General features: G+C 37.3%; 1 protein-coding gene across 4 annotated transcripts in view; it reads left to right on the top strand.

Annotated features, from left to right (window-relative positions):
* Positions 1–677: 677 nt before the first annotated feature.
* Positions 678–27,229, top strand: part of TLK2 (tousled like kinase 2) — a 111,257-nt gene continuing 84,705 nt past the window's right edge. For all 4 annotated transcript variants that reach the window (XM_090290654.1, XM_090290655.1, XM_090290653.1 and 1 more), the window contains exon 1: positions 678–760. In XM_090290654.1, coding sequence (XP_090146780.1) covers positions 680–760 — 81 coding nt within the window. In that variant the 5' untranslated portion in view covers positions 678–679. The remainder of the gene's footprint in view (positions 761–27,229) is intronic.

Here is a 27,229-nt window from a genome sequence, read left to right as displayed (position 1 = left end):
GTATTAATTGGTCATGGAAGGAGTTTAAAAATGGTGTCCTCCTGCCCCTCCCTGCTTGGAAGGAGTGCTAAAAGCAGTTGCCTAGAGAAACCTGCTCCAGGGAGCCGTCAGAAAGGGATTTTGAGAAGGGATGGTTATGGAGCTATACTGATGTCCCGTGTGAATGCATGTTGATGGTTTTACCATGGGCTCTCTATTAAATTTAAAATAATTCCTATTTACATGAGCTTCTGTGAGCTTTTCAGAGAAAGGAGCTGTATAATGGCGTTATTTGAACTTATTTGTATCTTATTCATGTTATTAGGAAGTTATTATTAGTTATTCATATTTTTAGTTTAAAAACTAGTTCCTGTGTGTTTTGGAAAGCAGTGTATGAAAGTACTTAGCTAAATTCAGAGGTCCATAGAAAGAATTTGTTTTGCAAGCTAGTTTTTGCCCAACTTTTACAGAGATTATATGAAAAGTTTGAGGTGTTTTTGCTGTTAAAATCAAATCAGAATGAGAGAAATGGCCCTCAGAAGAGAACTTCTGAGCCATCTTGTATGCCGTATTTACTTGAGGTTTACCTGTATGTGACCATTCAGTGAACTAGTAACTGAGTTTTGTTATACTTAAAAATTGGCTCCTCGTGTTTTAGCCTTTATGGTCATACAACCTGCCTTTTTCTTTTTCAGTAGAAATGATGGAAGAATTGCATAGCTTGGACCCACGACGGCAGGAATTATTAGAGGCCAGGTTTACTGGAGTTGGTGTTAGTAAGGTGAGTAAAATGATAACGAACACTGTTATCATTCATAGTCTTAATTTAAAAACATTTAAAAATCACTTAAGGGCATTTTGGTTGGACCATACTGATAGATTGTAGGGGAGACGATTTGGCTTGTGGGTCCAATGAACTTTTAAATCCTACCAGTTGTTCCAGTCGTTGAGCAGTGCATTTGAACGTATTCTGTATGAGAGTATATGCTGCTTTTTCAGCCTTCTGGGTCTTATTGCGAGAGTACTAACCGGATGTGTATTCTGTGCCATATTTTGTCAAAACTACTCAGTCGCTCAGAAGAAAACTTGTTAATTAAAAGGTATTGGCACAGCTTCCTTGCACTGGACTCTTTGGATAGTTATATGGTAGAGTTTTAAAAATCTGTCACTGTTGTCTGTCAGTTCTCAAATCTGCAGTTCAGCAGATTCCTTTTGTTTTTACCCCCAGACTGCTTTCCCTCTTCTATTTTTCCTTCTTATTCACTCTTTTTATTTTTGTTTTCGGAGCATAAAATCAGATCAGGCCCCCATTAGTGGGCAGGTGTTAAGTTAAAGAATGTTATGACATCTTGTATGTCCTTATGTACCTGCTACTTCACCCCTTTGCTCTCATAGGATGGTTTTAGTACAGTATGTAAAATATATTTATGATGCTTTATTTAAAAGCTTCCCCAGTCCAAGATTGTTGCGTTACTTGAGACTTTTGAATTTTTGATCACTGACTTCATGTGATACATTTCATTGTGCATTTCAAGAAATCTTATTTCTTACGGTGATCTAGATGTTGGTCTTATGTTTTGGTTAGTAGTTTCCTAAAGAAGTTATTTGTCAAGGTTTAGTTGAAAAAGCCTTGCTGCTTTGGTGGGTCTCTTAGTTTTGGTGAGCTTGAGTAGCTTAATAGTTTTTGTTCATTCAACAAATATTGAGAGCCTACTGCACACTAGGCATTGTGCAGGGTGTTAGGGATGACGCTTCATCACAGTGCCTCCAAGACCCCATTGTGGAGAGTGGAAGACACACAAAGGGAGATGATACTGGGATGAGAGCTGTATTAGAGCTGTGACTTGGTGCTATGGGAACATACATTTTTGTAGTTCTTGGCTAATCTTTTTGGCCTCTTTAGCAGGCCAATGCCTTATCCATTAGGTGGCTGGGGCTTCATATAGACCGCTTTCACAACTGACTTTGTGGCACTTTGTAGGGATATACATCCTGATGGTTGTTATACATTGAAGTTAAATGTATAAATACAAAAACTCTGATCTAGGTGAAGTAGCTTCATCTGGAAGGGAACACTAAGTATTAAGTTGATCTCTGATTTAGTTGATTACCTAATAATGACCTTTGACATGTCTTTTAACTGGAACTCAGCAGAAGGCTCGTATCCAGATTTGTCTGTTTAAATGTCACCTACTAAGTAAAAGTAAGTCGTATGTAGTTTAAACTCATTGGGCTTTGTTGTGAGGATGCTTTTCTTTCCTTCTGTGTTTTTGGTTCATGATAACTATATCCAAGTATACTTTATTTTTATTTTTTAAAATTTATTGGTTTTTAGTGAGGGAGCGAGAAAGAGAGAAACATCAGTTTGTTGTTCTGCTTATTGATGCATTCATTGATTGAGGCTTGTATGTGCCCTGACTGGGGATTGAACCTGGGATGATGGTGTAACCAGCTGAGTTACGACTGGGGCCAAGTATACTTTCGATGGCGTAAAGCACAAGCGATGGGGATGAGTGGCACTGAATTTTGCTACCCAGGCCCAGCATAACGTCATGTACCTAAGGTATCAGAAAACTTAATCTGATTATCTGTGTAATAGGAAGTTCTATGTTTAATATTTAAAGAAAGAAGTTCATTTATATACAACTTTTTATGGCATTAATTATATGTTTTTTTGATGTTTCCATTCATGGTAGGTATACTGGTTATAATAAACATGTTATTCAAAGACTAGCAGCAGAGGGTATTTTTCTCCATAGCAACAGAACTTGAAGAAAAAAAAAAAACAAGTAAATAATTTTGTACAATAGTTTGCAGAGTTGGAAAGAGGAAAAGAAAAATCACCATTTTGTATAATTTCTTTTGCCCGCAAGACATTGTGTCTCTCAGACAACTGTCTTGAAATAGGAGCATGGAGGAGGCCATGGTTCTGGGAGAAAAGGTGCTTTTGGAAAATCTCCTTTTCCTAGCTTTGAATTCCTCGTTATGGGTCATGATTTCCCAGTGAGGATGTCACTGTGTTGATGACAGCTTTCAGTTTTGCAGAGATCAAGAGAGCTTTCAGCTCCTGCTCCAAATGGGAGAACAGAGTGACTTTCCTGTGATAGTGCCATCTAGTGGGACTGGTGCAGCCTCGTGGGCTGTCTTGAGTTTCTCCTAACTATGCATAACATTTTCAGTACTTTTTGATGTCCATAGAAGGAAGAAATTCAGTGCCACTGTGGATTCTTCCCTAGTGGACAGGCGTGTTTTAAGTAGCTGCAGTCTTTGAACTTCCTGGTTACTATAGATCTTCTGTCATGTTGCCTCACGTGTTTTATTCCTGCAAGTTAGGCATATCACAAAACCTACATTAAAATGAAATGGCCAAGCTACCACATTTATTCGATATTACATATATTTAAGTTGTTCTTTACTTACGTTTAGATTTTTTATTTGCGAATTTAAATTCTTGTATATTAAAGTATATGCATTGTTTCTCTTTTTCTTAGCATATTTAATTTATAGTTACTGGTAAACCAAATTGTGCTTTGGGATATACTATATGGTTTTTGTTTAAGAGAGTGATATTTCCTGTAAAGGAAAGTGCTTAATTTGCAACAAGAAGTTATATCTGACTTTCTTCCTCTAGTCTAGCTACTACTTTTTAGGAGGACCTGCAATCATCCTGTTAACATTTTTGAGGTGATAAAGTGAAATTGGGTTATGAACCTACTTTTTCATTTCTTGTAGACCTGAGCTGTCATCCTTTTTAAAAAAGATATCTTCCTTTAAGCACTGGATAATCCACTTTCAGTATGTGAAACTTACTATACCCTATATTCATAGGTTTTCAATGAGGAGCATTGCAATTTATATTTTTTTCTCTACTCCCCTTTTTAAAAAATTAAAAAAATTTTTTTGTTATCCTCACCCTAGGATATGTTTTTATTGATTTTAGAAAGGGAGGGGGAGAGAGAAACATCAGTTGGAGACTCCTGTACATGCCCTGACTGGGAATTGAACCCGCAACCTTCTTGGTGTGTGGGATGACGCTTCAACCAATGAAGCCACCTGGCCAGGGCTCTGCTCCCTTTTGACAATTTAAGTACAGGTAGTCTGATTCTGGAGGATGTGTTAAGTAGGTGGAATTTCACCCTTGCATGCACCGTTATCTATACCTAGTTGAATTTTAATACTAACATGGTAGCAAATACTTACATAGTACTTAACAGGTATTGATTGTTCCATGTACTGTAAAAGCACTAAGAAGTGAATGTAGATTTTTCGTAATAGTCAGTAAACCATCATTTTTTTATGGGACATACTGACTGATGATGCCCACTGCATTGCCCCCACCAGTTGAATTATAGACTTACTAAGGATTACTTTAGGACAACTTGCACTTGTAGTATAATTATATAATTTAAAGAAAATTATGTAAACCAATGAGCTGTGATTACAAACAAAATGAAAGAATTGTTGATTCTAAACCCTGGCTGGGTACCTCAGTTGGTGAGAGCGTTTTTCCAATATGCTAAGGTTGTGGGCCCCATCCCACGTCAGGGCACATACAAGAATCAGCCAATGGATGCATCAATAAAGTGGGACAACAAATCAATGTTTTTCTCTCTAAAATCAATGAAAAGATAAAAATTTAAGAAAAAGAATTGTTGATTCTTTAAAAACTAAGTTAACTACCTTGGAAAGATTAAATATAAGATGAAATATATAAAAATGTATAATTTTTTTTTCCAGATTAAAAATTTAGATCCTTGGCAAGTATCTTTTAAAGAAATTGAAACTGGAAATTGTAGATGATGCATTATGGGTGTGATTTGTGTAAGGCATTGTAGAACTGCAATCAGTGGATCTATAACTCAGAAGGCCTATATCAAAAGACTGGCAACAGAATATATACATTTATATGGGTTAAGTTAAAAAAAATGTTTAAAGTGTTAAAAAAAATTTTTTTTTTAAATTTTTTAATGTTTTTTATTGATTATATTGTTACAACAGTTCCAATTTTCTCCCCCTTGTTCCCCTCCCCCCCAAAAAAATTTTTTTAAGTATGTTTAATTGATTATACTGTTATAGTTGTCCCAATTTTCCCCCTTTGCAACCCTCCACCCAGGAATTCCCTTCTCTCTAGCAATCCCCCCTTAGTTCATGTCCATGCGTTGTGGGTGTAAGTTCTTTGGCTTCTCCCTTTCCTATACTATTATTAACATCCGCCTGTCTATTTTGTACCAACTGATTATGCTTCTTAATCACTGCACCATTTTCCCATTCTCTTCCTTCTCACTTCCAGCTGATAACCCTCCAAATGATCTCCATACCTGTGCTTCTGTTTCTGTTCTGGTTGTTGTTTATTTATTTTTTTTTGTTTGTTTGTTTCTTAGATTCAGGTGTTGATAGTTGGGATTTTGTGGTCATTTTACTGTTCATAGTTTTGATCTTCTTTTTTCTTAAATAAGTCCCTTTAACATTGCATGTAATAATGGTTTGGTCTTGATGAACTCCTTTAGCTTTTCCTTGTCTGGGAAGCACTTTATCTGCCCTTCCATTCTAAATGATAGCTTTGCTGGCTAGAGGAATCTAGGCTGTAGGTCCTTGCTTTTCATCACATTAAATATTGTACTTCTTGCCAGCCTCTTCTTGCCTGCAGAGTTTCTTTTGAGAAATCAGCCGAGAGTCTTATGGGAACTCCTTTGTAGGTAACTGCTTTTCTCTTGCAGCTTTTAAGATTCTCTCTTTATCTTGAACCTTTGGCATTTTAATTATGATGTGTCTTGGTGTGGTCCTCTCTGAGTCCAGCTTGTTTGGGACTCTGTGCTTCCTGGACTTGTATGTCTATTTTCTCCCACCAAATTTGGGAAGTTTTCTTTCATTATTTTTTCAGATAAGTTATCAATTTCTTGCTCTTTCTCCTCTCCTTCTGGCACCCCTATGATTCGGATATGGGTATGTTTCAAGTTGTCCCAGAGGTTCCTAAGCCTCTCCTCATTTTTTTGCATACTTGTTTCTTTTTTTCTTTTCTGGTTGAATGTTTATGTCTTCCTTTTGCTCCAAATTGTTGATTTGAATCCCAGCTTCCTTCCCTTCACTGTTGATTCCCTGTAGATTTTTCTTTATCTCACTTTGTGCAACCTTCATTTCTTCCTTTATTTTTTTGCCGTACTCTATGAGTTCTCTGAGCATCCTATCACCATTGTTTTGATGCTGCATCTGGTAGGTTGGCTGTCTATGTTTCATTTAGTTCTGTCTGTGCGGTTTTGTTCTGTTCTTTCATTTGGGCCATATTGCCTTGCCTCCTCAAGTTGCAGCCTCCCTGTGTTTGTTTCTGTGTATTAGGTAGAGAGGCTTATACTCCCTGTCTTAGTAGCGTGGCCTGTGTAGCAGAGGCACCTGTAAATTGTGTGGGGCAGAGCCTTAGATAATCACCACGGTAGGGCCACCCACTTTGCCGCTTTGTGGCTCTATTTGTGGTGGTTGGCTCGGAGAGGGGACAGTGCTGCTGCCTGGCTTCTGGTTATTTGCCCGGCTCTCACCCCATTTCCAGCCACTTCGTCCACTTCTTTTTTTTTTAAAGATTTTATTTATTTGTTTTTAGAGAGAGTGGAAGAGAGGGAGAAAGAGAGGGTGAGAAACACCAGTATGTGGTTACCTCCCACACGCCCCCAACTTGGGACCTGGCCCACAACCCAGGTGTGTACCCTGACTGGAATCGAACTGGAGACCCTTTGTTTTGCCGGCTGGCGCTCAATCCACTGAGTCACACCAGCCAGGGCTCACCCACTTCTTATATGCAATTGGTGCCCTTCCAGTTGCTGCCCAGGGGTTTGCATACCTTCTAACACCATGTGGGCCTTTTAAGTGGTGAAAATCCAGCATTTTTGTCTGCCGCCCAAATCCCCACTGGTTTTTACAGCTGGAGGTAATGGGAGTTTATCTTCCCGGTGCTGGAACCCTGGGCTGTGCTGTCTGGCCTGGGGCTGGGATTGCGCACTCCTAGGGTATCCCTCTTGATTTTTATCCACCCCCTGTGAATGGGACCGTCCACTCTGTCCCTTCTTGACTGAGCCACACCGCCTCTCTGCCCGTCTCTGAGACTCTGCGCCTCCTACCTGTATGGGTGAAGGTCGTTTCTTTAAATCCTTGGTTGTTGGACTTCCATGTAGTTCGATTTTCTGACGATCTGGTGGTTATTTGTTTTTGAGATCTGGTTGTAATTTTTTCTGTGGTGGTGTGAGGAGGCAGAATGTGTCTACCTAGACCTCCATGCTGACTGGAAGACTGATAAGGGGCCTTTTTTTTTTTTGTAGATGCCCCACTGTAACCTACTTCTTTGGCTGATGTGACTGGTTGCAATTGTAGTGGATAAAAAGGAGCATGCAGTATGTAGGTGGTATTGAAAAGGGCAAACTGAGCAGCCATGAAAATTGGGACTGTTCCTTCTGGCACAGTAAGGACTTATACTTTATAGAGCCTAAAACAAGACCATGAACTTTTAAGTAGAACCACATAGAAAGTATTTGATATTTCCTTAAAGGAAAATGATCTTTTTTTGTCTTTTATAGATTTGTGAGTCTGATACATGATCACTTTAAATGATCAAATTTCTTATTTGACTTCTGAGAAGATGTTTAATTAACTGATACCTTCCCTGTCATTTATTTAATTGTACCAATTAGAAGGTGTCAGTTATGGATATGTAGTGTTAGCTGTTTTATATACCAGTGTCAATAATTAAAAAATACATATGTATAGGTGCTTTGCATTTAATACATAGTTAGACAATGCTCAGTAAGCATAAATCCTGATACATGGTCTACATTTCTGCTGGTGAATTTTAGGAACTGTTGATAAATTTATTAATATGTTTGCCTCTATAGTGTCTTCTTCCTTTTATGTACTTTAGTATTTATTTAATTCTTCCCTCATTTTACATGTAGTCAAGTATCAACTCATGTTTCTTCTTTCTCTGAAATTAGTCAAGCATCTGTCTGCCCACATTGCTATTGCCTTAATCTAGACCTTCCTCATTCATTATTGTAATAGCTAGTTTCTCCTGCCCTGTTTGTCTTTCTGTACATTGCCACCAGTGATAGTTCTAAAAAATACCAATATTGTTTTACTCCCTTGCTTGTTAAAGACTCCCCCCCTTTGCCTACTAGATGAAATTAAAACTCTATCCTAAATTATTGTGTGTGGGTGTTCCAATAAAACTTATTTACAAAAACAAATGGCACCCTGGTTGGTGTGGCTCAGTAGATCGAGTGCTGGCCTGCGAACCAAAGAGTTGCTGGTTCAGTTCCCAGTCAGGGCACATGCCTGGGTTGCGGGCCAGGGCCGCAGTTGGGGGTGCACAAGAAGCAACCACACATTGATGTTTCTCTCCTTCTCTTTCTCACTCCCTTCTTCTCTTCTCTAAAAATAAATAAAGAAAGAAAGAAAGAAAAACAAATGTCAATTAGATTTGACTAATAAGGTATAGTTTGTTGACCTCCTAATTTAAAGCAAACATACACAGTGGTGAAATATTTAAAGTGTTCCTTAAAGATCAGTGAGGAAACAAGGGTCATTTATCACATTTATTCTATATCAACATCATGCTGAAGGACCTAGTTAATGCTCTCTCTATGACAAGAAAGAAAAGACATAAGGATTTGAAAGTAAGAAAAAAATGAGTATTCACGAACCTGAGTATACACATAAAAAATATAGAAGAATGTACAAACCAAAGGAATTACTGGTGTCCCTATTAAGATCCTCAGATACAAGATCAATATGCAAAATTCTATTGTATTACTATAATACATATGAGTAGGAAACAAGTAGAAAACGATCTTTAAAATGTCATCGATTACCATAGCCTTTGAAAAGCATCAAATACATAAGGATAAATCAACAAAAGATGGAGAACTCTACTGAAGATGTTATTCACATAAATTTTTAAAAAATGGAGAAATACACCAAATTCATGATTTAGCAATCTCATTATTACAGAGATGCCTGTTCTCCCTAAATTATTCTAATCTCAATACAGTAAAAATCAAAATCCTAGTAGGTCTATTTTTTAAAACTTCTAAATTGACTTTATTGGTGTGACTTTGGTTAATAAAATTATAGGTTTCAGGTGTATGATTCTATAATACATCATCTGTATATCGTATTGTGTGTTTACCACCCCATTCCTGTCCTATATTTTCAACTTTATGGCTACTTGCCTACTTTTCCTATGGCTGTGCTCTATTATCTCAAACCATGGTTGGTCTCCTGACCTGTAATGTTAGTGAATAGACTCATGCTGTCTCTTCCTTTTTTATTTGCCTGATGGACTTTCAGTTTATTCTTCACAGGATCATCCAGCTTTTTTTTATAGCTTTTCCAGATACATTCACCAACCTAGCTGCATTATCTTACTAGCACTTGATAACCTACTTTTGTTATAACACACAATTTGTTTCCTATATTTGTCTCCTTGAGAATGTGGTTATCTTTATTTCTGATTATTCAAAGCTCAGCCCATTGTATATATTGAATAAACCTTTGTTGAATTGAGTTTTGCTTTATTTTTCATTCAGACTTGTTTTTTTAATTAGAAGAGTTAGTTCATTTACATTTAATGCAATAACATATATTTGGGCTTAAATCTTCCTTGTTTCTTTAAAAATCTTATGCTTCTTTAGCTTTTGAAATGATTTTTTTTCCATTCTCACTGAAAGATAAATAAGCATTCTTACACTTTTTTGTTTGGTCAGTTTTTTTTATTTTAACAATCTATTTTCCCCCTTTTTAGTTATATACTCTTATTTGTTATCACGGAATTTATATGTATCCTCAATTTATCAGAGATTAATGTTAATCAATTCCTTTGCCTTCTATTTTGTCACTACAAGGGCCTTTAAGATTTTATTTATTTATTTTTAGAGAAGGGAAGGAAGGGAGAAAGAGGGAGAGAAACATCAATGTGTGATTGCCTCTCACGCATCCCCAGTTGGGGGCCTGGCCTGCAACCCAGGCATGTGCCTCAACTGGGGATTGAACGAATTGGTGACCCCTTGATTTGCAGGCCAGCGCTTAATCCACTGATTAAGTCACACCAGCCAGGGCAAGGGCCTTTAGGATTTAATTCCATCATTCCTCTCCCAATGTACATGCTTTTGTCCTATATTTAATTATGTGTATATATTTAATTATGTTTTATTTTACTTAGTTTTAGAAAGAGGAAGGGAGGGGAGAAAGGGAGAGAGGGGGAAAAAGAGTGAGAGAGAGAGAGAAGCACTGATTTGTTGTTCCACCTATTTATGTATTTATTGGTTGATTCTTGAATGTACCCTGACCTGAGATCAAACCTGCAACCATGGCATATCTGGATGGTATTCTAACCAATTGAGCTACCCAGCCAGGATTAGACTTTATATTTTAGAACAGTTTTAGATTTATAGAAAATTGAGCAGATAGTACAGAGAATTCCCATATCGAAGTATTTAAATAAAGCACAGGTAAATCCTTCCTCAGCCCCCTACCTCACATCCTGCCAGTTTCCCCTATTATTGACATCTTGCATTAATTTGTGTGGTAGATTTGTTACAATTGATAACCAACATTGGTATATTATTATTAGCTAAAGTCCGTTGTTAAACATCAGTGTTTACTTTTTGTGTTGTGCAATAATGTGGGTTTTGATAAATGCAGAAATGTCATGTATCCACTACTTGTGTATGTATGTGTGTGTATATGTATATTTAAAAGTCCACAGATTTATTGTTCAGTCTGTCTTATATAGTCAGTGGTCATTTGGCTTAACCTACATATTTACCGCTTTGTTCTTCATTCCTTTTTGCATCTCTGACCTTCTATCTGGAATTTTTTTTTTTTTTTTTGTCTGAAAAGCATCCTCTGGGATTTGTTAAGTGTGGGTCTGTCGGCGATTGCCTCCGTTTTTATCTGCTTTAAAATGTCTATTTTTGGCTTTACGCTTGAGTGGTATTTTTGCTAGGTTTAAAATTCTAGATTGGCTATTTTCTTTCAGCACCTTGTTCACTGTTGTCCACTGGCTTCTTTTACACCCTTTTTTATTTTTAGTCTCATTGTCATTCTGTTGAAAGTAACCTATCTTTTCTTTGGCCATTTCATAAGTTTGTCTTTGTCTTTGATTTTCTGCATTATAGTGTGGAAATGGGAGATGTATCTAGGTTGGATTACTTTTATTATTATTATTATTTACTTTTCTTTTCTTTATTTCTTTATAGAGGGTAGGGAACCAGGGGACAGAAGGTTAGTCAGCCCCGGAGACAGACCCAGGGAACCTTAGGACTTGGCCTGGAAGAGGGGACAGGGGGTGAGCCTTAGGAAGGGCTGGGCCAGGTGAGGAATTCCTGGGATCTTCAAAGGGAGGAGGGTAACTGAGGTGAGGCAAGCGTGGGCCAGGACTGCTGGTAGACATTCAGAAGACAGGTGTCCCGCACATCCCATCAAGCCAGAGCCAAGATTGGAATCAGCAGCAAGTAGTCACCTAACAGAGAAGGGGCAGGAGCAGAGAGAAGCGGGGTACAGAGCAGACATGAAAGGGTCAGTCAGAAAGGGAGACACAGTGCTGATTGAGTATCTAAGGATTTGGGTCAGTGCAGAGGTGGAGGCTCTCAGTAGTCTGCAGAAGAGAAGGAAAGAGGTTCCAGAGAGGTGTGGGGCAGAGAGAACCAAAGGGATGAGGGTGTGGCCTCTGGTTGGCAGAATGACACAAACAACGAGGGCTTGTCAGCAGAGGGGCTGGGTGGAGAGGAAGAGACAGGAAGAGGAGACTCAAGGGGCGGGAGGTGCCCGCCACTGATGGGTTGTGAGGTGGTGGGCTGAGAGTGGATCTACCTGTGCTTTGAGCTCCGGCCTGTGAACCAAAGGGTCACTGTTGCGATTCCCAGTCAGGGCACATGCCTGGGCTGCGGGCCAGGTCCCTAGTTGGGGGCGTGTGAGAGGCAACCACCACTGACGTTTCTCTCCCTCTCTTCCTCCCTTCCTATTCTCTAAAAATAAATAAAATCTTTTTAAAAAGTTCTCTTGAAAAGAACATTAAAAAAGAAAAAACACACCCAGATTTTCTTTTTTTAGAGCAGTTTTAGGCTCACAGCAAAACTGAGTAGAAGGTGTAGATTTTTCCATATGCTCCTCGCCCCCCACACGCATAGCCTACCCATTATCAGGATTGCCCCACCAGAGTGGTGCAGTCGTTACAGTTGATGACCCACCCACACTGACACATCATTCTCATTCAAACTACATAGTTCACTTTAGGGGTTTATTTTTGGTGTTGTACATTCTCTGTGGGTTTGGTTAAATATATAATGATAAATATTCACTGTAGTATCATACAGACTAGTTTTTCTGCCCTAAAACCCTCTTGAGTTTCAACTGTTCATCCCTCTCTCCCCTAACCCTTGGCAATGACTGATCTTTTTACTCTCTCCATAGTTTTATCTTTTCTGGAATGTCATGTAGTAGGAATAATATATAGTATGTAGCAATTGCTGATTGGTTTCTTTCACCTAATACACATTTAAGTTTTCTTCATGTCTTCTCATGGCTTGTTACCTCATTTTTATTTTTCCTTAAGCATGGAATAATATCCTGCTGTCTGACTGTGCCACAGGTTATTTATCCATTTACCCAGTGAAGGACATCATGATTGTTTCCAAGTTTTAGCCCATGTGAATAAAGCTGTCAAACACATCTGTGCGCAGGTTTTTGTGAATGGTTGACTTATTTATTCTCCTTGGGATTCATTGGGCTTCTTGAATCTGAATTGCTGGTTTTCATCAATTGTAGCATATCCTTAGCAATTGTCTCCTCGTATGTTATTGCCTCTGTCTTATTCTCTCTCCTCTTCTTCCATCGCGTGTAAACATATGCTAGACTTCCTTACTGTGTTTTCTCTCCTCATACCCTGTCTTCTTTTGTGCTGGTCTTTATCTCTCAGGACTGAATACTGGATAGTTTCTTCTTTCCTACCTTCTACTTTATTTTCTCTTTAAATTTTTAATCTACAGCCCTGGCTGGTGTGGCTCAGTGGATTAAGTGCTGGCCTGCAAATCAAAAGTCACTGGTTTGATTTTCAGTCGGGGCACATGCCTGGCTTGTGGGCCAGGTCCCCAGTTGGGGGCATGAGAGAGGCAACAGATCAATGTATCTCTCCAACACTGATGTTTTTCTCTCTTTCTCCTTCCCTTTCCCTCTCTCTAAAAATGAATAAAATCTTTTTAAAAATTAAAAATTTATTCTGTATAAACCTATCCATTGAGTTTTCATGAGGGCTGGTTTTTCTCTGAGTTTTTCTGAGAGCATAGCCCTGTGCTCCTTGTTTAAAATATGGAGTGGGTTTCCCAGACTCTTCTCATTGAGCAGGTCCTGGGCTTTGACTTCTCTCCCCACGAAAATTTTCAAAACTTTCTTTAAAGGTTTTTAAAATTTATTTATTTTTAGAGAAAGAAGAAGGGAGAGAAAGAGGGAAACATCAATTGGTTGCTTCTTGCATGCCCCCACCTGGGGCCCTGGCTTGCACACAACCCAGGCATGTGCCCTGACTGGGAATTGCACGGGTGGTGACCTTTTAGTTCACAGGCCAGCGCCCAGTCCACTGAGCCACCCCAGCCAGGGCCAGAGTTTTTTCTTTAGAATTAAATCAGCAAAAGCCCTCAAACAGAAGTGTTTTTTTGTTTGTTTGTTTGTTTGTTTTAAATTTCTTGTAGCAATATTTTTTCTGATATATATATATATATATTTTAAAGTATATTTTATTGATTGTTGTTATAGTTGTCCCAATTTCTTTTCCCTTACTCTCCTCTGCCCAGTATCCCCCTTCCCTCCCGCAATCCCATCCCTCTTAGTTCATGTCAAGTGCTGAATTCTTGTCTTCTCATGGATTTTGGCACAGTAATTATAAATTTTTTACAGTTCATAATATAAAGCTATTTAACACTTACAAAGCATGCATGAATTCTTGTGCCACAGTAAGTAAAGAATTCATATCTAGTTTTCTCCCTTGTGAGTTTTCACTTCTCATCTTTTTCCTTCTTTCCTATATGTGGTTGGTGTTGTTGTCATCACTCCTGGCCATTGGAGTCATTTCTGTTTCTTATTTTGTTTACTTTTAGTTAAAGATTTAATTAAAATAGTTTTTTACTTTCAAGAAAGGCAAGGAGAAGGAAAACAAGTAAATATATTTTAAGTGATTTTTTGTTTTGTTTTGTTTTTTTTTAGAGAAAGGGGAAGGGAGAGAGAAAGAGAGGGAGAGAAACACCAATGTGTGGTTGCCTCTCGTGCACCCCCAGGTCGGGACCTGGCCTGCACCCCAGGCATGTGCCCTGACTGGGAATCAAATGGGCAACCCTTTGGAGTTTGCAGGCCGGCGCTCAATCCACTGAGCCATGCCAGCCAGGGCTATTCAGTATCTCTTGAGAGCCTTAGGAGGTAGAGGGCCACTTCTGGTTCCCATTCTGCACCTCAAGGGACGGAGGGATTAAGCTGCTGGCCCAAGGTCACTGAGAGAGAGGTAGCAAAGCCAGGATTCAAATTCAGGTTGTCCTTTCCTCTGAGAAGTTGAATTTTTCCAGGCAGAGTATAAGAGAAAAAGCATTCTAGACACTGGAAGCATTTGCCAGGCATTGGAGAGGTAATCAGTAAAGGTAGAAAATGCAAGTTGCAAGCGAAAGGTGCTGGAATAACCATGTTAAGAATTTTGGAATCTGTTCTCTCATCAGGGTAGTGATGTGCTCCCACCTCTGGTTCAGAGAGAGCACCCTGGTAGCAGAGTGACTGGTGGGTGGGAGCCTGGGTAGGGGCTGTCATAGAAGTTCTGGCAGCAGAGGATTATAGCTGGGCCTCTGGGAGTCACTGTGGAGAGTCTTTAAGTGATTTTTAATTTCAAACCTGAGTCTAGGGATGATTTGGCTTGGTCAGTCTTGTTCTTCCTCTCTACCTTGTCTGGGTCTCAAATTGTTAGGTCCCTCTTGGTGGTAGGTTTTACTTGGTCCTAAATATTTCTAGATATGATGGGATGTATTAGTTTACTGTCTGCTACCTAGTATGTTAGCCATGTTTGTTTGTTTGTTTATTTATTTTTGTGTGTTTTTCTCACTTTTGTGTTAGCCATGTTTAAATGTTTTGTTACGCCATTGTTTTTGACTTTTTACAGTGCATTTGCCCTGCTTTTCTAATCCAGAAGGAGACTTGGCTTTTCTCCTAGTCCCGAATATTCCTTTCTTAGACTTTCGGCACATACATAGCAAAATAACTTTGTTTTGTGACTTTGGCCTGCAGAAGCGTTCTCCTTTCCATCATTCTGTTCTCTTCGGTTCATTTGAGGGTAGTCTTTGGGCTTACTGTGGGGCCACAGAGCCTCTAATGTAGGGTCATTTATCCTAGCACCTGCCTGCACACTGTTCAGCTTTTTGCCCTTATTGAGCCTTTTATGGGAAATCTTGTTTCATGATTTGAATTGTTCTTGCTTTCTACCCAGGCAACGCTCCTTTGCAGATTAGAGGAGTTTGAATGCTCTGGAGTACCAGGGGAAGCTCTTCTCTCTGTTTAGCTTATTAGTTTTGCTTGTTCTCTGCAATTCTCATGACTAAGTCCAGCTTTTTGCTTCCCCTCGCCAACTGCCAGTACATTAGTTTTCTAGAATCTTTTCTTTACTGTTTAGCAGTAGAACAGAGTAATATTGCATTAGTCATCAGATGTAAGACATGTTGTTCCCCTCACAGATGTACCTTGTGCTGGGGAATGTTCACAGTTAAATGCTCACAGTAAGAGAGAATTTTGGTTGTTTTTGATAGTTTTAGAAGCTTTATTGATAATTTCCTATGCAATTTGAGATACAGAACTAAGAATGGAATTTTCATTATAGTCATTTTAACTTTTTAACATACTTTTTTTTTAACTGCATATACTGCAAAGTTCAATATACTGAGATAGAAGAAGTTAACTAGCTGTATGACATCTAAGTCAATTCAACTCTGACACTTCCAGGTAACTACACCAAACTGATGAACTACACCGAAAGGAGGAGCCATATTTGAGATAGGGGAAAATAAAACTCAAATTCCATTTAGGCATTAATACTATTAAAGATTGAGTAGTGGTGTTAAATAGAAAACCCTCAGGGACAAAGGCTAGAAAAAATCTTGCCAAGATTATTTCCTTGCTAAGCTCTCTATTATGTACATATAAGCTTTGGGGAGTTTTGGTTTCAAATACCATAGGAACAGTTAAAGTATCTTGTCTGTCCACGAAGTATACTCTGAAGACAGCTGCAAGGAAAATAGATGTGGAACATTTTTCTAAAAATATTCTCAAACAAAGGGTGGTGTCTATTTCCTAATTCTAACTAGATGAGGGAGATAAAGAAAGAGGCTGGTCATTAAACTTCACTTTTTTATTGTGATAAATATACATGAAATTTACCATTATAACCGTTTTTTTTAAATCTTCACCTGAGGACATGCTTATTGATTTTAGAGAGTGGAAGGCAGGGGGAGAGAGAGGAAGAGAAACATCTGTCAGTTGCCTCTCTCATGTGCCCCAATCTGGGATGAAGCTGAAACCTAGGTATGTGCCCTGACCAGGAATCAAACCCTCAACCTTTCAGTTACTGGATGACGCTCTAGCCAACTGAGCCACACTGGCCCGAGCAACAATTCTAACAATTTTTGAGTGTATAGTGACATTAAGTGCATTGACTATGTTGTATAGCCATTATCACCAACCCTCTCAAGAACTTTTTCATCTTGCAAAAATGAAACTTTATACGTATTTTTATTTATCACAGTAATTTCCCCATTTACCCCTCCCCTCAACCTCTGGGAACCACCATTTTACTTTCTGTTTCTATCAATTTGTCTGCTCTAGAAACGTCATACAAGTGGACTCATACAGTACGAGGAGGACCCAAAAACCCCAAAACTTATTTATTAAAAATTGTGTATTTATTCTTACATGTTTAAACTTCAGTCACCTTCAAAGTATGCTCCATTTGATGCAGTACACCTATTGAGACTTTTTTCCACTGCTCACAGCAGTTTCTGACCTCATTGATTTTGATGCCTTTTAAAAAGTGCCTCTTTGTTTATTGTTTCACCTCTTCAACGTCAGCAAAATGTCTCCCTTTGAGAACTTTTCTCATCTAGAGAAACAAAAGTCCATCAGGGGTGAGAGCGGGTAAACAAGGAAGATAGGGCATGGGGGCCATGCAATTTTTGGTCAAAAACTGCTGAGAACTCAGCGCAATGTGGGCAGGTGTGCTTATAAATCACCCATCATGAAATGGGCAGACACGTTGAAAGAATCTTCAGAAAAAAGTCACTGAAGCCAAATGCATCCTCTCACAACAATGCCAGCTGGTACACTGATACAGATGGGCACCTAGAATGCTCACCTAGGGCTGGAAGCCTGTACTACAAGGGGCCTGCCCTCCAGAAGATAATTCCTTTTTTTTTTTTTTTTTTTATTTCCCCTTGGTATTTGTCTTTTTGGTCTGGTTTATTTCACTTGGACTGGGTTCATCCATATTGTAGGATGTGTAGCATGTTTCTTTATACAAGGCTGTATAATATTATATGTACCACATTTTATTTATCCATTTATCTGTCAATAGACCTTTTGTGAATAACACTGCTGTGAACATGGGTGTGCAGCTATTTGTTTGAGTTCCTGCTCTCAATTCTTTTGGGTATATATGCAGAAGTGGAATGATTGGATCACATTAAAACTTACTCTTTTGTTGAAGCTTGACTTCTCCACAGACCTTATCATCAACAAAGGGCAGCCAAGCAAATGGTGATTCTTTTTCTTTTAGTTTACTTTTAACAAAAATCTTAGAAATCTTGGGAATTTTGTAAAGATCTGCAGAAGAACTAGTAATAATACTCAAATTGCATTTATTTTTGGAAACGTATTACTGGCCCAGAAAGTTGAACTAAGCCATCATGTAACTTGGTGAGTTACATAGATAGCCTTTTCTTTTTTCCAAAGCATAGGTTAATTTCAGAATAACAGCAAGTGATTATCCAGATTTGCTGTATTAGAATTGTATTTTAATTAATATTGCCTCAAACATTAACTCCTATGAAGACTTAATGTTGGCCACGTAAAGATAACAAGGTGATAGTATCCATTTTAATGGCTGTGATCTGTGTGACTAATAACTTTGCTTTTACAAAGAGTAAATATGTGACTTTTGTCACGCAAACTGCGGTTAGAGTTGGTGTTAATTTAGTCCCTGTTTTGCCTGACTCCAGAGAAATACTAAGGATTAATTGTGAAATTAAAATGTAATCTGAAGGGCCAGTTTATCTCTGGAGATGGTGCCTGTAGTTCAGAATACCTTCTGTGATATTAATTAACTTTAGCAGTCATATTTAATGTTCAAATTTAGCAGAAACTACTAGTGTCAAACCCAAACTGACTTTTCCAATCTTCATTATATTAACAATTGACCAGCTAGAACCAAGACAGAATAGTCCCATCAATTTTATTTGATCTGCTTGTAAGGTAATCTGGATAAGATGAAGGAAAAGAGATAGCTATATTGAAATTTTAGTACCCAGATTTTCAGCAGTTGAGCTCAACTAACTTCTATGGAGTCGATACTGTGTCTAGGCGTTAAAAGAGGATTAAAATAACTCATCCAGATGCACTTTATACTCTTGAGGCAGACGTGGACCCAGATGTCTGTGGCACACAGCTGAGGGTGGATATGGAGCTGTGGAAGTGTTCTAAGCCTAAAAGAAGGGAGTACAATAGTCCCTCTCTATACTTATCATGGTTCACTTATCGTGGCCTCACTGTATCGCAGGATTTTAAAAAATATTATATTTAATTATCGCGGATTTTTCTTCGCTATATCGTGGGACTTTGTGGTACTGTATAAATTACGTAGGTTTAAGAGTGTAGAATAAATGTAAGGTTCCTACTTCGTAATACGTAATGTAAGGTTCCTAGAATGTAATACGTACCCGCAATAAGTGAGGGAGTACAGTATAGTTAATTTGCTTAGGGGTCAGATTGTGTGTAGAAGGGTGAGACTTTTTCTGTGTTCTTCAGAAAGATCACTGTAGAAAAATTTAATAAAATATTATGAATAAGTCATAGAATAATAGTATAGAATAGCTTGGTTTTGAAGCTTAGCAAAACTTCTTAGGGTCTAGGGCAGAGGTTCTTTTTTAAAGAATTAATTTTGATTAGGTGATATAGGCACATAGTACAAAATTAAAAAGATTTCAGAGATAACACAATGAAACATCTCTTCAGTGCCTTTTCTATATCCATTTGCTTTTCCTCCTTGGACATACTTATTAGCACTTTCTTGTATTTTTATTTTATATTTCTAAGATTTCATTTATTTATTTTTTTTAGAGAGAGGGGAAGGGAAGGACAAAGAGGGAGAGAAACCTCGCCTCTCGCACGCCTCCCAGGTGGATACCTGGCCTGTAACCCAGGCATGTGCCCTGACTGGGAATCGAACCAGTGACCTTTCAGTTCATAGGCCTGTACTCAATCCACTGAGCCACACCAGCCAGGGCTGTTTCTTATATTTTTAAAATAAATATGTATCATATGTGATGTAGCATAAATATTTGATATATATGTTATGTGTGCAAATACATGTATATTCACTCCATTTTTTAAAATAAGACAGGCACATACACTTACTTTGCTTTTTGTGCATAAAATAATTTAGAGATTGTTTTATGTTAATGCTTATAGAGCTTCCTTGTCTTTTCTTTTCAAGGCTACTTAATAGTCCATACTGTTGAACCAAAATTTAACCTGTTTGGTTTTTGTTGATGGACATTTAGAAACACAACAGTGTTTTGTTGACATAAGCAGTATTATAGGGAATAGCCTTGTACATAATGTCATTTCACATGTTTACATATATTTACAGGATAAATCCCTAGAAGTGGCATTGCTGGGTCAAAAGATATGAACATTTGTAATTTTGGTAGTTGAAGCCACATTTCTCTCCATAGAAGGGAGGAATATCACCATATTCCTCTATCAATGAATATTTGTTTTCCCATAGTCAAGCATGGCAAGGGAGTCCAGAGACAGATGTCAGGGTTCTTGAACCTCATAAAATGATAGGTAAAAATTTGTATATATTTATGGATGAGTCTTTTTTCTGGGGGGTGGGGTCCACATTTTTCATTACATTATTCTAAAGTTCTGTGACTCAAAATAGGGTCAAAAACCACTGTCTGGCAGTTAGTTGCCTCAAGTTAGAATACAATTCTTTGTATGGTATTTCTATTCTACAGGGAGTAATTGAGCAGAAGCATGTAAGTACATATTATTGGAGATGCTGTATGGAGAGTTATTGTGTAGGAGATTGGACTAAATCTGATTCCTAACCTTTTTTATTATTCTTCCCTTCACTTCTCAGATAGCTGTGTTTCAAAAGGTCTTTTTTATTCTGTTAAACTGAATTTATTAAGTAATATGTTATTTTCCCAATTTTATTAATCAGAGCTTTAGAGCAGTGTCAGGTAAATTTTACTACATGGAGTTGAAATCCTTTCGTTTATATAGAGTTGATAATAGCTAAAGTCAAGTCAATTTGACATTTTAATTAGGCTGTGTAAGTGAAAAATAATTCAGAAATCTCTACTATGACCTTTAGGACTTATTGGGAATCTAAGGAATAAACCTCTATACCAGATAATTTCCAAGGCCCTTTTGAGTTCTGTGTGTGGGTGTCAATATAATTACAAGAGTATATTTCGATATTTAGATGAGGACCCATATTAAGTTCTACTACAAGGTACTATTACAGATAAACTCACCATAACAGATTACATAGAGCTTTCATATTTTGGGATAATGGAATTAATTTGTAATATTATATATTTTATTGTAAGTCATAATTCTGGAGTTCCTAAAGAAAAAACAGGAGCTCTGTATAACAAATTGGAAAGTTTATTTAGAGATAGTTAATGGTGTTATATTAAGTCCTCTCTTTTTAAAATACTGTATTATTATTTGGTGGCTTGTTTTGAAAGTGGATTTTTCTAGAGATTATTTGGAATATTTTATGTAAGGAAAAGTGAGGTGAAACTGTATATCATGCCAGATACTGGAACAAAAGTTGGAAGGTCTTACCTGTTAATAGGCTAATAGGAAATAAAAAAAAATTAGGTAGCTATTCTGGAACAGAACTAGAGAAGCCATTTGTTGTATAGAATTATTTATTGTAGATAACTTATTTATTTAATAAAAGTTTTATTTATTTCTGAAATGGAAGCTTAGAATTCTTATGGGCTACTCATAGGACTTTTTTTTTAAAAGATTTTATTTATTGATTTTTAGAGAGAGGTGAAGGAGGGATAAGAGAGGGAGAGAAACATCAATGTGTGGTTGCCTCTCATGCTCCCCCAACCTGGGACCTGGCCTGCAACCCACGCATGTGCCCTGACTGGGAATAGAACCAGCAAGCCTTTGGTTCGAGGCCAGCGCTTAATCCACTGAGCCACACCACCCAGGGGTCATACGACTTTTTATAGTGACATTTACTATAATGGAATTCTGCTTTTACTTATAAACCTTTGATAACAGTGAAGTTCTAACATCTGCTCTGTTATTGATTTCAGATAATCAGATTATTTGGAGGTAACTATGATAAATTTAATATGCATACTACTAGAAAAATAACAAAGCAAATAGATAATAGCTAATAATTTCTTAACAGAGATAAAATGGAATACTTAAAAAAATACACCACAGTTTTAAAGAAGGAAGGAAAAGAGGGAAAGGTAACAAAAAGCTGTGGCAGATAAAATAATTAACAGCATGGTAGATTTAAACCCAAATATACTGATAATTAAATAAATTGTAAATGGTCTAGCAATGCAGTAAGAGGATGGAAAAAGGTATTGTATAAACACAAGGTACAAAAAACCTGGACAAAGGAGACTTCAGAACAAGGAAAGTATTACAAATGGAGAAAAAGCACATTTCATAATGAAAAAAGGATCAATTTATTGAGAAGACCCAGCAGCCCTAAAGTTGTATGCATCCAATAACATAGTGAAGCAAAAACTGATATTTCAAAGAGGCAATGGGTGAATTCACAGTTTTAGTTGGAAATTGCAACATTCTCTCTCACTAATTGATATAATAAGTAAGCGCCCCCCCCCCCCCCGAAAAAAGAATCAGTAAGGATATAGAAGATTTAGACACTACTATCAATGGACTGTACCTAATTGACATTTATAGAACACTATGCCCACGTTCTTTGCAAGTGGACATGGAACGTTTACCAAAAAAAAGTATATGTTGGACTATAAAACGTTTCAACAAATTTAAAAGGATTGAAATCATATAGAGAATACTACTCTGACTACAACGGAATTAAATAAGAAATCAAAAAGAAAAAGATACCTGGAAGATTACCCAATACTTGAAAGTTAAATAACATACTTCTAAATTATCTTTAAATCAAAGAATTCACAAGGGAACTCAGAAAGTATTTTGAACTGAATGAAAATGAAAACATGATATATAAAAATTTGTGGGATGCAGCTAAGCACTGCTTTAGAAGAAAACTTTTAGCTTCAAAAGAAAGGTCTAAGATCAGTGACCGGACCTTCTGCCATAAGGAGCTAGAATAAAAGCAAACTTAAGTAGGAGAGAAATAAAGAGTTGAAATAAATGAAATAGAAAACACATCTAGAGCCCTGGCTGCTGTGGCTCAGTGGATTGAGCATCGGCCTGCCAGCCAAATGTCGCTGGTTCGATTCCCAGTCAGGGCACATGACTAGGTTGCACGTCAGGTCCGCAGTTGGGGGTGCGAGTGAGAAGCAACCACACAGTGATGTTTCTCTCCCTCTCTTTCTCCTTTCCCCTCTCTCTAAAAATAAATAAGCAAACAAATAAATTATATAAAAAAAAGAAAGCACATCTGAATAACCTTATATTTATTATAGACACTGGATTTGTAATTAAAAGCCTTTCCACAAAGTATAAAGTCCAGTCCCACATGGCTTTATTGGTTAATTATATCAAACATTTAAGGAAAGGGATAGTAAGTTTTTCACAAATTTCAGAAAACACTTAATGAGACCAGCATTACATTATACCAAACCAGGCAAAGACATTAGGAAAAAAGAAAGTATAGCTTAATATCTTTCATGAAAATCATTCATAAAATATTAGCATAGTGAATCTAGGGGTGTGTGTGTGTGTGTGTTACATTATGACCAGTGAATCTAGGGTGTGTGTGTGTGTGTGTGTGTGTTACATTATGACCGGTGAATCTAGGGGGTGTGTGTGTGTGTGTGTGTGTGTGTGTGTGTTACATTATGACCAGTGAATCTAGGGTGTGTGTGTGTGTGTGTGTGTGTGTGTGTGTTACATTATGACCAGTGAATCTAGGGTGTGTGTGTGTGTGTGTTACATTATGACCAGTGAATCTAGGGTGTGTGTGTGTGTGTGTGTGTGTGTGTGTTACATTATGACCAGTGAATCTAGGGTGTGTGTGTGTGTGTGTGTGTGTGTGTTACATTATGACCAGTGAATCTAGGGTGTGTGTGTGTGTGTGTGTGTGTGTGTGTGTGTGTTACATTATGACCAGTGAATCTAGGGTGTGTGTGTGTGTGTGTGTGTGTGTGTGTGTGTGTTACATTATGACCAGTGAATCTAGGGTGTGTGTGTGTGTGTGTGTGTTACATTATGACCAGTGAATCTAGGGGGTGTGTGTGTGTGTGTGTGTGTGTGTGTGTGTGTGTGTTACATTATGACCAGTGAATCTAGGGTGTGTGTGTGTGTGTGTGTGTGTGTGTGTGTTACATTATGACCAGTGAATCTAGGGTGTGTGTGTGTGTGTGTGTGTGTGTGTGTGTTACATTATGACCAGTTAGGTTTAATCCCAATTGCAAGGTTGATTTAGCATTAAAAGTCAATGTAATTCACCATATTAATAGAATAAAGGAGAAAAGTTAAATGACCTTGTAGTAGATGCATAAAAAACATTTGAACAGAGTTCAACACTAATTTGTGATAAAAGCTCTCATGTTAACTAGGAATAGAACGGAACTTCCTCAGTTTGCTAAAAAGTATGTGTGAAAAACCTATAGTAAATCTAATAGATAATGGTGAAAGATTGAATGCTTTCAACTTAATGTCCAGAACAACTCAAGGATAGTCATTCTCACGACTTCTTTTCAACATCTTCTGAAAGTCATAGCCAATGCATTAAGATAGGTAAAAGGAATAAGCTTATAGATTGGAAAGGAAAAGTAAAACTATGTGGTATTTTTTAAAAATATATATTATAGATGACATGGTTGTACACATAGAAAGTTCAGAGTAAACTATAAAAAATCTAGGGTTTAAGTTTAGGGTACAAGATAAATTTTTGAAAATGAATTGTACTAGCAGTACACCATTGGCAATTGAAATTTAAAAAGCAATACCATTTATAATAGCACCAAATAGTATAAATATTAAAAACATTCCCAGGAACAGAAAAGTGAGAATATTTCTTAGAGTTTTTTGTAATAGAAGTTACCTTGTATTCACATTTTGTGAATGAGGACATTTAGGTACAAAGGATTAAAGAAGATTTTTTTTTTTTTTTTTTTGTGAACACACCTTTATTAAATACCTATTATGTAGTAGATAACTGTGCTAAAGATATAGTAGTGGGGGGAAAAAAAGATGATTCCCTGCCCTTATGAGTTTATAACCTAGAATAGATTGAAGGGAGAAATAGTTTCAGGGTGCTGAGTTTCCAGCTTTGGTTTAGCATTTTTTATTTAGATGAATGATTCAAAGCTTTACCTTCCAGTTAGATCTTCAATATTGTGACTTGTTGAATAATCATGCCTCTGTGTGGGACAAACTTCTATTGTAACACATGTTTGGTAGTTGGCTTGGTTGGTTAAAATTTCATATGAAGGATGGTTCATGCATATCCACCCATATTCCCATACGGGGGAAAGAGGTTAACTAATCTTCATTGAGCACCAGCTGTATTTCAGGCACTGTTTTACCACCACCCTAATATATAGTATTAGTTTATTTAATCCTTACAATATCCCTAAGGTGGGTGGTTTTTCCTTTTATCACAGTTGAGAAGACCAGAGCTCATAGAGCTTAAGTGACTTGCCCATTTCATACAGTGGTTCAGTGATTCAGTCCCACACCTATCTGACTTTAAACTGTCGGTAGGTAACAGCTGTTCTCAATCATTTTTCTGTTGGTCACATCCCTGGGCCATCCCATTGTTTCTCATTCAGAAAATGCAAGTAAGTGAGATTAATTTTTATATTGCTCATTTTTTATCTGTTCTTTATTTTAAAAGCAAGTCATTCAGAAAAAATATTGTTGATATGATTAATGATATTCCTCATAGATGGTATATCAAGGCACTGCTTTTAAAGTGACTTTAATACACTTGAATCCAAGTCATTGTCAATGTGTTTAAATTGCCATGTTTGTTTAACTCTGAGCCATGGGCTGTGTGCCTTGGAAAACAATGGTCTTTGGGGCATAAATAACAGTAACTTAGCCAAGAGTCTTCACATAGGTTATACCAAATGTGCTACCATCCTGGATGATTGTATAGTAGTATAATTTTTGGATTGGAATGTAAGTACATGAGATTGCTGTGCTTTGGTGGAAAATCTCCCAAGTGTCTTTCCTCTAACCAGATAGGTGGAAACTGGAAACAGCTAAGTTGTATGTGTAGAAGGTAGAATCAGTGATTAAATGAACTTAAATTACTGTCTTAGATTCCAGCCCCTGAAGGGGCATAAAGGGCATTAGTGATATCTTCCTGGCTTTTTATACATGAGTAAACCGAGGCTCGGAGAGAGCAATTGACTTGCTGTAGGTTGTGCCAAAATCTGTAAGTGGCAGAACTGCGATTTAGACTCTCCTGCCTCTTGTCATTAGGCCAATATACTGGTTTCTGCAATATGAATTTCGTCATGCTGTTTCCTGTAGGAGGTGGCAGTGGGTTTGATTCTCACAGGTTAATTAATGAATCCTTCAAAACTGTAAAAGCCAGGAACCTAAACTTACTGTCATCCAATTTTCTTTAGGGTTATGTACCTGCTGAATATTTTAAATCTGTGTTATGTCATCTTACATTTTGTTCTTAGTCTTATGACCATTTCTTCTATGTTGTTCTCACTGTGAATGTACCCGAGGATTTTGTATAAAGCATCTCTTTCCATCTGTAAATACTGAATTTGTAGTTTTTAATCTATAAAAGCTTTTTAGCATAAGGAGAGGTTAAAGGCTAAACTTTAAGCTTTATAGTGAAACGTAAACTGTTGCTTCTGTGTATATTGAAGTGATACTTCTTTTCCTTAGGGTTTTTTTTAATGATTAGCTTTTAGTTTATAAGGCGTACATGCATACTTTTACAATACTGAGAACTATAATGTTCTCAGAATTTTGGTATTTAAGATTTTTTAAATACTTTACTTATTTAATTACATACATATTTACCCATTATAAAATAAACAGTACTAATTTTTGTGTGTCATTTTTACTAAAATTGAATCTTACTCTCATTATTGTTCTGCAATTAATTTTTTTATGTAGCAGATGATTTTGAGATCTGCCAAAATAGATGTTGCTATGTTAGACTTAGTTTGGATCACTATTCTGTAAACAATCATCTTGTAAATACCTTTGTAGAGCAGTGTTTTGTCACTCAAATTAAGAAATAACAATTGAGATAAAGGATTTGAAAATTAGGTAGAGAAACCAGTTACCTAAATCCTATACGTGAATGATCAGTAAATTCTGGAGGGCAAGATTACATGTGATGTTCTTCTGTGTTCACCACTGTGGTGGTGCAGTCCCATGGTTGTGCTTCCTGAGTTCAGCAAAATTGCACTGGATCTTTTTTTTTTTAAACACCTTTATTGAGATATAATTCACATATCATACAGTTCACTCACAGTGTACAGTTCAGTGGCTTAGTATATTTACAGAATTGTGCAACCATTACAATAAATTTTAGAACATTTTCATCACCTCAGGAAGAAACAAACCCTTACCACATAGCTGTCACCCTCAAGACTCCTATCCCTCTCCGCTCTAGGCAACCACTGATCTACTTTCATTTATAGCAGCGGTTCTCAACAAGGGGTCGTGCGACCCTTTCACAGGGGTCGCCTAAGACCATCAGAAAACACATATATAATTACATATTGTTTTTGTGATTAATCACTATGCTTTAATTATGTTCAGTTTGTAACAATGA

Source organism: Furipterus horrens, unplaced genomic scaffold, assembly GCF_987537825.1.
Source record: "Furipterus horrens unplaced genomic scaffold, mFurHor1.1.pri manual_scaffold_11, whole genome shotgun sequence".
Taxonomy (NCBI): Eukaryota; Metazoa; Chordata; class Mammalia; order Chiroptera; family Furipteridae; genus Furipterus; species Furipterus horrens.
Note: the sequence above shows the minus strand (reverse complement) of the source record. Positions and strands in the feature narration are given on the sequence as shown.